This window comes from Falco peregrinus, chromosome 2, assembly GCF_023634155.1.
Source record: "Falco peregrinus isolate bFalPer1 chromosome 2, bFalPer1.pri, whole genome shotgun sequence".
NCBI classification, from domain to species: Eukaryota; Metazoa; Chordata; class Aves; order Falconiformes; family Falconidae; genus Falco; species Falco peregrinus.
Window position 1 is genome coordinate 20,121,272 of NC_073722.1, and position 12,141 is coordinate 20,133,412.

At 36.5% G+C, this 12,141-nt stretch overlaps 1 protein-coding gene across 4 annotated transcripts in view; it reads left to right on the plus strand.

Annotated features, from left to right (window-relative positions):
- PRDM5 (PR/SET domain 5) overlaps positions 1-11,787 on the plus strand; it is an 88,317-nt gene extending 76,530 nt beyond the window's left edge. For all 4 annotated transcript variants that reach the window (XM_005243135.3, XM_027794958.2, XM_027794959.2 and 1 more), the window contains 2 exons: positions 5,586-5,690; positions 11,155-11,787. In XM_005243135.3, coding sequence (XP_005243192.1) covers positions 5,586-5,690; positions 11,155-11,319 — 270 coding nt within the window. In that variant the 3' untranslated portion in view covers positions 11,320-11,787. The remainder of the gene's footprint in view (positions 1-5,585; positions 5,691-11,154) is intronic.
- Positions 11,788-12,141: the final 354 nt, after the last annotated feature.

Genomic DNA, 12,141 nt, shown 5'->3' on the forward strand with positions numbered 1-12,141 from the left:
GAGCCACTTGCTGCAACTTCCAGAAACCTTCCAATTACTAAGAGACCATCTTGTTAGTTATTGCACATTTTTCACAAATACAAAACTGGACTCCATTAATTCACACCATCTGTGATCTTAAGTGACTCAGCCTCTCTTCTCAATGGGGGATGTGTTGCTAGTGGTGATGACCTAGCAGAAAGTATTGCTGATGGGCTTTTTTGACATTAATCAGCTTAGTCTTGTTTAGTTACATTTCAGCCCTAAAAAAAAAAAAAAAATCAGCTACCTAAGCCACCCTTGTTTCAGTAGATGTTTTACTGTCTTTCATACTGTATAGTACCTCTATTCCCAGCCCTTCAGGTAAGATGAAAACTGGTCTTTTAATAAGAACTGAGCAATATATTGCATGTCAGCACTTCATTGATAGTGAAACTACCCATCATTTTTCTTAAATGTAGAAAAAAACTGTACTTGGACACTGGGATTTGCTGAGGCTTAAAGGTCTGTTACCACAGCTGCTGTCTAACAGGTTTTCTTGTAAAGATCTACTCACTTGGCCTGACCCGCAGCATGGTCCGACACTATCTGTGGGCAGTTTCTAGACCAAGCAGAAAGATCCAACTGATTCTCTAGGACTTCTGTTACTTGTTCATCACTGTTCTGCTGAAGTTTTGGTAGAAGTTTGCTGTTAGCAGGGCTGCAAAGTGGGTTGTGGGTTGCTTGGGGGTATGCATCATGAACCCTGTGTTAGGTTGCCTCTTGCAGGACTCTTCTCCAGGCCTCTCATGCTTTTCAGGCTGTTGTAGCCCTGAACCTTCACTTCACATTCAGGTGGGGTTTTTTAAAGGATGATACCTGTGCTGTCACCATCTTTGATACATGCCATGTACAGCTGGCTAAAGAGCTCCTGAGTGTAGTTGGGAGGGACACATCAACATTAAGTAATAATTGAAAAAAGTGTTACTGGCATTAGGATAAGTTTTAAAACACACAAAGCACAAGGATTTCAGGTTGAAACTTTTTCAGGCTTACTCAGGTTTTACCAAGAATCTTCATGTATGCACTGGGCCATACTGTTCATTTTTCCAAAATACGTCGTGTTTATCTCCAGCTTTGTCTGTTATACAGATTGCAATTTTGTATGTCTCCAGAGGAAAAAAAAAAAAGGCTATTTTTTCATCCTGTACTATTGCTGTTTTTTGTGTCTGGCAATTTTTACACTCATGTCACAAGTATAAATGTTTACAAGTAATATAAGATCTGATAGGGTTTTCCTTGTTTCTCTGAATGTTTGGTTTTCAGCATGTAGAAAATGCAGTCCCAGGAAGCTGATAGTTCTGTGAAACTTATCATGGTCAGTATGTCTTACCCTGAGATGCTAGTAATTCTAATGTGTGTTTAGATATATGAACATGATCTACAAGAAGAAACATGCAATATGTGAAATTCTGAAGTAAATCTGCTGAATTCAGGATATAAAAAAGAGAGCATAAGAGAGATTATATCCTAGATAGATCTGGGATTTTAAGTATGCTCTTACATGTCAATTAAAACCTAAGTGTTAAAAAGGATTATTGAGTAACATTTCTGTAGTCAATAAGTTAACTTTCTGAGTAGTACAAGTGTGTAATCATTGTAGTAAATTAACGTAACCAAAAAAGTAAAGAATAATGGGGTAAGAACGAGTGTGGGTTCAGCCCAGTTTAAACTTGCTTCTGCCACCTTGGAAAGAGTTATTAGAACTGTTCTTAACTCTTATTTATTTGAATCTTGAGCTATGATTATTTTGGATATATTAGTGTCTAGCTTATGTTTTTCTTGCTGTTGAGCTCTTGTAATAGTTTTAATTTCAGATCTATAAAGTTATTTGGAGATACTCCTACCAAAGTACTTTATGTTTTAACTGTGTAATTAATTTTACCAGGCTTACAGAAAAAAACATATGCACTAGTGCTAAACTAATCTTAATATATAATTTTAATATAAGTTATTTATATTTCTCAAGGGAGAATACAGTCAACTACAGCAGCAGTTAGCAGTTCAAATATTGTGCATTTAAGTATTTCCATGTGCTGTGGTTGCACGATACTCTGTACACATTCTGCCAATCTGTTAAAGGTGGCGTCAAATGGCCTTGAGAATTGGTTGTGTTCTGATGTCTTTCTAATGCAAAGCACACTTTGCATAGAATCCAAGGTAGTTGTTTGGTTCAGCTATCCACAGACAGATGAAGTGTATTATAGTTGCTGTTTTACTTGTCATAATTGTTAAAATATTGAAATCCTCCCAGTTTTAAAGTAATGAATAGAAAATTATCAGAGATGAAAGCTTCTAAGTTAGCATACCAGTCTTACAGCAAAGCACCTTCCAGAATACCACATCCCATTTGGGCTCTCCTTGGCCTTTCTTTGTTTAGAGTAGTATGGTTATAAATCCTTATCTACATATTTCTATTTATACCTGGTATACTTAATGTAATATTAAATCACTGCTGTATCAGCTACATCCTGTCTCTCTCACTGTCTCTGCTCCCTTCCTCATTTATATCAGCAATAAGAGAAAACACATGTAATCCTTTGGCTTTGCTGCTACCATAGTCGTGGCCTGACAGATGCTTTTTGAATAGAGGGTAGATTTATAGTACAAGCAGTTGATAACTCCTCTGAAGTCAGGCTTATATGATCTTCCCAATGACCTCCTGTTTTGTTGACAGTTAGCAGATTTTTCCCTTTGCTTGATGTTTTAGATTTGTCCAACTTGCTTCTAATCTCATCATTGGTCCTTATTGTCCTTTTGTGGTGGCTTTAACTTTCTTTCAGACTTATTACTGTGGGTTTTATTTATTATTTTTCTGTTCACATTTAGAGCAGTGATGCTTATGCCAAGCCAACATCATCTTTTCCATGTTACAGTTGTTGCCTTCTCCAAGTATTGTGAAATGGAAATTTGATATGACAGGAAGGAGGGGGAGAGAAAAGGAAAAGCACAGAATGTTTTGTTTTGAAGAAATTAGGCTCTGAGAATGACGTCGTCTTTTAAACTGACAAAAAAGTCTTTTTCTCTGGAGAGAAATGTAGGGCCAAGTTTTGCTCTGGACAGCACTACGGATTTTGCTGGAATGGACACAGACGTGAATGAAGGGCAACATAGCTTAGAGAAGGAGGGGCTGGTGTGAATCAGAGTTGTGTCTGCTGAAGTCACTGGAATATACGTATGTAAGGAATCTAAAATTAGATCAAAGACAACTTTGGTGTTTTTCATGCACTACATATGTGAATTTGACTACAAAAGCCAAGGGGATGGTTAGATACACATTTCTTTGCCATAGAGAATAATAGCCAAACATAACTTTAGGGGAAGATATTACAGCCCAGGTTTGTGACTTCAGCTTCCTAGAGTTTATAATGCCTCTTTCTTCTAATTGGAATCCTGAAGTCCATTTAAGTTTGAGATGAATAAGGTAACTGTGATCAAGTGAACTCTTCAGATACCTCAAGATGATAAAAAGAGCAAGTACACCTGGTACAGTTTGCAATAACGAATGTTTTCCTAGGTGTGTAAGATGTACACATATACTTTAATTTACACTTTCTGTGGAACAGCCTTCACAGAGAAAGGACAACTCACAGAAAATGTGGTTTATGTTAACCAGAAAGCAAAACCAATTGAGGGAGTGATCAGAAACCTGCTTTTCACATGGCTTCTTCATACAGTTCCTTAAAATTTACCGACCTGCTCCATGAAGTCCTTAGCCAGTTGGGCGAAACTCCCTGTGACATGAAGTTTTTGGTCTAGATGATGATTTTTTCTTTAAGGTCAGCTCAGATTTTTTAGGGTTTTTTTAATGTTTTATTCTATACTGAAGAATCATGGAGATTACAAAATTAAGATGAGATGGAAAAACACAAAGATGATAAACATGTGTAAGGAGAATCTTGCACAGAAAAGCTCATTTGTGGCTTCCCTTTAGGCCAGTTTGATTATATGCAGCTGGGAACCATGTACTCAGCCTGTGTCAGCAGGAAGATTTGTCTTGTATCATAATGAAATTTATTTCTCATGATTTACTCATATCTGAAAGCAAAATTGCTGGAGAAATGCTTTACCCTATGTACGCAGCTAATGACCTGATTTTGGTGAGCTAGAGGATTCCTGCCACTACAAGTTGAGATATTTCTGTCTATGACACTGCCTTAACCAAGTCTTCACACCCACTGAGATCTCTGGACCTGCAAAGAGCTGCCCTAAAGAGAGAGAGAGCTTGGGGCAGACCCAGAACAACACTGATTTATAACCCATTGTATTATGTATATGTGTACGGTTTATGCTGTGTACCTGGCAGGATTCAGCAATACATGGAGACCTCATTGTCCCCTACATACTGAGGGTAGGAATTCAATAACCAGAGAATTTCTTCCCACTGTACTTCAACACCTAAGCTGAGTTGTTCCTTCTTACTTATCCTTGGATCCCACGTTATCTCCCAAAAGTCCGTTAAGGTTACTGCCTATTATTTGTTAGTTCATAGACTTAGCATTTTTATTGCCTATAGATTTTCAGTCTTTAATTTAGTAAAAAATGTTTACTTTGTCATCTAAAATAGCCGTCTTTAGTGTGTTTGGTTTTTTTAGGTTGAATTTAGAATTTTAGAATGAAGAAACATTAGAAACATTTTAGAATGAAGCAATACAGAATTTGAGACCACAGAAGAAAGTAAAATGAGAGTTGAAAGAAGTATAATTGTTCGATTAAAAAATAAAGGTGCCTCTAGAGCATCAAAATTTTAATGAGGCAGTGTGTGATGCCATAATACTAACTTTTACATTTAATTGATTTTTTAAAATGTTGTTTTCCATACAGTTCTTTTTTAACTTTAGTGGAATAAAGGAGGAATTACACCTTATGTAAGTTCCTATATTAAGGAAGAACTTCAAAGAAGAAAATATATAAGTGGTTTTCCATACATATCTCTGATTTTTTTGTTTGAGGTCAGTCAGCTTGCAACTTTGATAACATAGTGTGTTACAGTAGCTGCTAACCAATAGTTCTAATGAAAATACATATGGCTTCATTGTCATCTGCAATTTTTTTAAGATTCTGCAATGAATATGTGATTAACCTTCTGTCACCACGTTTCAAAAAGTAAGCCTTTTCTCTACCACAAGCTTTCATTGTACTCTCTGTTCCTCTCCTTACTTCTTCCCTTGCTTGGAAACCTGCTAAGTAACCTGAGGTTTTTATAGACATCTTACTTTTCTTTATGCTTTAAGCTTTTGTGGAGGATAAAGGAAAGCACATTGGAATTTTATGTTTCTGTACCTTTCACATTACGAAAAACAGACTCCTAAAATGGCTGGGTTTGAAAGACTAGAACAGATAATTAATTCATAAGTGGGTGTTGAAGTGGAAACTGTCAGGCCACAGCTTTCCCAGCTTTCACTTAATCATTTAAAAGTCGTTTTCTGTTGTTTTCACTGACTGTAATCCCTTAGAGAGAATATAAAACTTGCACCATCCAGCATGGAATTCCACTCCTTTAATGACTTGGGCTCTGTGTTGACTCACTTTCACTCACTTTTGCTCACTGTTGTCATTTCATACAGGAAAAACCGTACCAATGTTCAGAGTGTAACAAGGCTTTCAGTCAAAAGCGAGGCCTAGATGAGCACATGAGAACCCACACCGGAGAGAAGCCGTTTCAGTGTGATGTGAGTTGATCTATCCCTTTGTCTCCTTGACTTTATTGCAGCAGCAAGACAATTGCAGTGGGACTACGGCCTTGCACCTATTGGCTGCGGCATAAAGTTACACTTCGTATGGTCTTTGATTGCCCAACTAATGAAAGACCATTCAGGGAATTTTATGTACCCTCTTCAGTTGCCAAGAGTGTTGCACACACTTTTATTTGTAGTTTTGCATCCTTTAAGAGTAATTTTCACCATTATTAATACAATTTAGATGTTGCAAGTTACAAGTTCATGCTGATTGGGTTCCTGTATAAGTTGTATGGCAGGATAATAGTTGGAGATTAGCTTATACAGGAAAAAGTATCTAATTCATTACATGGAATCTGAATGCTTCTGATGTTTTCAAGTGACACAAATATGAATTCAGAAATCTCTAATATCTGTTTAGTGAAATCTGGTTTGATGTTTTCAACATCTGCTCATAGGTTGTTTTTTTATTGTTCAATGAAGAAATCATGGCTGCTGTGTATGCTTGCAGCGCTGAAATGCAGCGTATCATATTACAGTTCATAGATCACTGTCAAGTACCTTTCATTCAGTATACCCCATCCTATATACAACGTATCTCACAGTTTTTGGAAGGTAGGTGGGGAGGCTGAATGTGCAGAAACTGTTGGAAAAGAATGTCTTTCAGAATGATCAAATGCAAGAATTTAAGTTGTTGCTCAAGGATTTTGAGAAGGGTATCAGAACAGGGTATAGAATTAGTATAAGTGCTTTTGTTTTGTGATACTGGCTCTTAATGAACTAGTCACAAGGGAACTGCCAGCTTTCAGCCTTATCCTAGATGGCTCAGTCAGAACAGTTGTACATTTGTTCACAAATATCTAAACTTAGATGCAAAATTAGAATAAGCATTTAGCAGGAAAGTCTTAAGGGTTTGTTAATCGATCTGGCTTTTAATAAATAATCTGGTGACATTTCACTGACAATAAAACAGTAATTTAATGAAAAATTGCAGCTATGATATTTTGCTGATGTCTACAGGTCAGGAGATTTGCTGTATTGTTTTAGGATAATCTCAGCCTGGCTCTAGATAGTACCTTGAGAATTTCTCTATTTTGAAATCATTGTCAATAATTTTTTCAGCTTTCAGATTGCTGTACTGTTTATCAGCTGTTGGCTACCTTGCAGTGTAAATGCAAATTTTTGCACACTGTGGATCCAGGATCCACTGGTCTTGAATTCACAGTGTGCTTTTCCAGACCAATTTGGGGCAGTGGTTATCTTTATTCTTTTTTCTTTCTTTAATTGAAAGTAGGAGCTGCATGAAAGCATGCTTTCCTGCTTCAATTATTCCTTCAGTTTTCCTCATTACTTAGATAAACCGTATTTTCCCAAATCAAAGTATTTCTAGAAACAGCTGTAATCTGTATCTAGTCCTAGTCCTTCTCTGAGAATTTTTATGTGCCTTCATTTACTGGAGATTTTCTTAATACTTTAAATTACTGCCATGTTTCACCAAAATTATTCTTCATCACTAGCTTTCGTCAGCTGCATATTGCAGAGATTGCTGACTTTTCAGGGTTTGGACATGGTCAGCAGTTGCCTCTACTATTCATTCATACACCCTTCAGTTGCCTAGGTGCCTATGGCAGTCTGCTGCTTCATGCACACTTGGAGAGTGTTGAAAGTTTTGTTTTCAGTAGTTACTCCTTATTTCATCTGGCTTCTGCTTCTGCAGATGCAGGGGACATAGTAAATGTCACCCAGAGCAGACTGTTCCTGCAGAGCTGTCTGGCGTGTTGGATGTTACCAGACGTTTCAGCAGAAGTTACAGGAAAAACAGTAGTGGACAGTTACAGAAAAATGGACCTATGGGAGACGTTTATTGTTGGCTCCCTGATACTAAAGATTGCTTTTTACACTCAAGTATTCTCACCTACAATTTTTTATCTGGCTAAAGATAGCTGTAAATGTTCTCATTATTTTCTTATAATTACTTGAGTTGTAATTTATAGCAACAGGATCCAGATATTCTTAACTGTGGAAAGAGATTTTGGCAAGGGGAGTGTGTGTCAGGTTACTGCAATGGAATTTCAATAACTATCTTTTAGTTCTTTCATTAATAGAAAGGGTTAAAAGCTATTCCATTCATTGCTTTCTGTACATGTGCCATTTCCTTCTTAGTCAGCTTCTCTGAAGTCGTTTCTGTTTCCAGAACTTTGCATGACTACTTCCCATGTTCGTAATCTTTTTTGTTACCGTTTCCTAGACTTTTTCATTTCCCAATTTCCATTGCATGTCTTAGGAGGTGAAGGCATATATACTATTGACATATCCTTGCTCAGTAAGCTAATTGAAAAGTCCCTAAGTCCAATGCCCAGACCTACTAAGAATCCTTTAAAGGTGAGAAAATGGGCTGTGTTTTCAATGATTACTATATTCATAAATGTAATCATACATGAAGCCACTATGAAAGATAAGTGTCTTTAAGAGGATGAGGGGTTTGGTCTTATTTCCTGTGTGGCATTAGAAGCAGTCACAGAAACTATTCAGCTCGCTCTTCTAAATAACATATTAACATATGCTGCCAGGATTTTCTTTGTTTCTTAGTACCATTAGCATTTACAAACAAGAACTGCCACCAGTGCCAAAGAACTGAAGAAAGAAAACTTTCGGCTATTGAAATGTGTATTTTATGGACTTAGGAATAGACACTTATTCAAGGCATCTCTCCTCACCCATTATAAATATATATATATATATATAAATAATTATCAATAAACTATTATATACCAATTTTTTTAGACTGCATTTTTGCTTTAAATAGAATTTTCTTCCAGAATCAGAAATAAAAGCCATGTCTCCTCTTTCTCTCTCACTCTTCTTACTCTCTGGCATATGGAGCAGGTATTACAGCACAAGATTGTGCTACACGTAAAAGTAATCCTTGTACCCTGTTTGATGAAGGTGCTAGGGTTTATTTATGTGGCTATTTCTGTGTCTTATCAGTCAACAATAGCATTTTCAGAACTTACTGTTAACAACTGAAAGCTCTCACATCCCACTGGTGACAGTGGAAATTGAATGTTACCATTTTAAGGTGAAAATTGTACTATATTATCACATAGAAAAGTGAAAATAACTGAAATATGGAAATACAAAATGTGTTTTTTTCTAGTGTATTATATTTCTGGTCTCTGAAGACCAGCTTGCTTTTTACTGGAAGGCCAATTGAACTTCAGTTGCCTCAGAGACAACAGATTATTCTTTGGGGGCAGAAAGGTCAGGTACTGCCTGTCCTGGTTTCTTTCCAGTACAGTATTTCCCACCACTCTGCTTTTAGTTGACCCTACACTTACTTTCAAATGTCAGTCTTTTCCATCCTCCCTACTCAATCAAAACTTTGATCATTTTGAAGAGATTGATTAGAGTTCAAGTCACATTAGCAAGCACGGTTGTAAATCTAAAATGTCAGTCTTGCTTATAAAATTGAAATATGAAGCAAACTCTTCAAATAACCCAACAAAAACAAACCTAAAACTTTTATGCATAAGTACAGCACAAAATGTATCATATCTTTAATAGTCCTGTGCATTCCATGTTCTTTTTGAAGTTAGGTGGTAGAAAATGCTAGAACCTCGAAGGAACAGCAGGACACATTATACTATTTACATAAGCATTATAAATGGAAAAATGTACTTTAAGTCTGTATCATAAGCTGTTTACTTCAAAAATGGAGATGTGTGTAAGATACACAGAACACATATTTATCTTCTGTGTGTGCATATATACTTGATCGTCTTCCTGTCTTTCAAGAAATATGTTGTGTTTAAAAGTATATGATACTTTTAACATGTTGGGGCTTGTGAGCAAGCATGATGGTTATGATTAGATAAATGTTATGAGTTCACTTTGTGTGTTCTGTGGAAGCAGAATAGAAAATGGTACTTGGCAAAAGCAAAATTAAGACCTGATTAAGATGCTGAAAGTGACGTTCACTATCGCATAACAAAAGGGTGACTGTTGCTTGGGTCTGAAAGAGGTAATTATACATTGAGGGGAAAAAAGTTTGGAGAGTTACAGTTGCTGTATAAAAGTCCTTGGTATTACGTCATGTCATAAATTCAAAAGCGTTCCATTGCAACAGCGCATACAGCTTTCTTGTCTGGGGAAAAATTATTTTGGGTACGAGACTTGCCTCTGGCAATTGGCCTTTTTATGGTCTTTTTATGTTTTCGCCTTAATTGGCATAAAATACATATACTGCAGGTCAAGATTATCTACTTGGATAGTCAGCTTCATTAGTCTGTCTTGGTTTCGAAAAGAATCAGTAATCATTCCGCATTTTCATTAGTAGTTTGATACCAATATGAGTTTAAAACGTCATTTTCCTAAAGAGGGATTGTGCTGGGTTCCCTGAGTTTCCTCTGCACAGAAGACACTTTTGTCTGGAATGAACCTGGAATTCTAAGATTGCAAACCTATGGATTTTCATTCTTACTGAATTATAAGACTCTTGCCTATTTCCTTTGTCAAATCAGGAGCATGCTTTCTGTACTTTTCCCCCCCCTTGGGAAATTCATGCATGCGGTATGTACTTGAATGGAAGATGAATGTGACATTATGACTGTGATTTCAATTGACTTGATGGCTTGCCTACAGATTCTTAACTTTTCATTCTAAAATCTCTTTGCTGAACTTGTTCTTAACCTTTCATTTTGACTTCAGCACAGGAATTTTTATAGGAATTGATAGATTTAGTATGGCAGAGTCCCTCATCCCTCTATCCGTTTATTCAAATGGCAGAATGAACCTGGTGCCTTGGAGCATAGTGGAAGAAGGGAAGCAGCACACCAGATAATAAAGCAACGGAGTTGCACCTTCATTTGCTGGATACCTTCTGTTTTCTTGGCCAGGCAGAGGAAAACTGGAACAATGAGGTTTCTTCTATAATAATTATTAACCTTTCTTGAAGTTTACAGAGCCTCTTTTCTTACTCTTCCTTCCTTGTAACTGAGCAGTTTGAACTAATTTTTTTTTAGGAACCCACAGATGTCATTCTGGAGGTCAGGAAAGAAATACTTGAATATGAATTGACAGAGGCTTGTGATGTTTTGTCATAATTTTTGCTGCAACCCAGATAGACCAACAGGTTTATTAAAAAACTGTAACCAAACAGAATGTAACACCTCAGTGTGGCAGTATTTTGAAGATTGAGTCTTTTCTCCTCTTTTTTTTATTATTTTTTTATTTTACTCCCCCTCCCCATGCCTGTGGTACCATTGTTAATGTACAACTTTGAAAGGTACCAGTCAAGTAATAATCTTTAAGGTGCTCTCTGAAGGAGTTATTCTTCCAAAGACCAACTCATATATTCAGGTATATGTGACTGTGGCCTCAGTGATGTAACATAGTGAGCATTATACATGCTTGAAGTTTTAAGACTTCTTTTGTCTTTGTCTTGTCTTCGCTGCCTTAGGTTTGTGATCTGTCCTTCAGCCTAAAGAAAATGCTGATCCGACATAAGCTGACTCACAACCCTAATCGACCAATGGCAGAATGCCAGCTTTGCCACAAGAAGTTTACAAGAAATGACTACCTCAAAGTGCACATGGAAAATGTCCATGGTGAAACTGACAGCTAATTACCGCCTGTGTGAGAAGAATGAATCTCATGTTTGAAAGTACTCCATTTGTATGTGTACAAACTCCAGACTTCTCACCTGACTAGTAAGCATAGTCAGGAGAAACAACTGTAATATGTTCACATTTTATTTTCTCCACTTTTTAAAATATACTAGTAGGATAAAAACCTAAGGAAGGTATTCACCTGAAGTAAAACATAGCTTGAAAATAAAAAGTTGAAGATAAAAGAACTTTGGGAAAATTTTATCCTTGTTAAAAAAAAAAAAAGACAAAAAAAGAAAGCTTTAAACAAAGTTCACCTTCTCAATTAGAGCCTGAAGAAACTTAGGTATTGGTTGCATTACTTGGAAATCCTGGACATTTGGAACTAAACCCTTGGCTGTCTGCAACTGTATTTCTGTATCTAAGCTTAAAGACTCCATTAAAATTCTTTAATTTGAAACCACACATAATTTGTCATTCTAATTGACTGCTGATTGCATCCAGGCATATTTTATTTAGATCTTAATTCTGCATTTTGTTGTAACATGATTTTTGTCTCATTTTATTTACAGCTTTCTCATTACTAGATGCAACTCATTAACTTGAATTGGTTATTGAGATGCCAAAATGGGTACAGAAACTGTGGAAATCTGTCACGTGAAGTATTACTGTATGAGCACTGAGGAGGATGTATTTCTTCTGGTTACGTGAAACAAGACTGAAGTGAAAACTTTGAGCAATTTAGTTTAAGTACTGTATTCATACTCATTGTTGTGACTGGCAAGGCAAGTGGAAAGACGTCTTAACAAGAGTGGCTTGAGCAGCTACAGTTGCCTAGT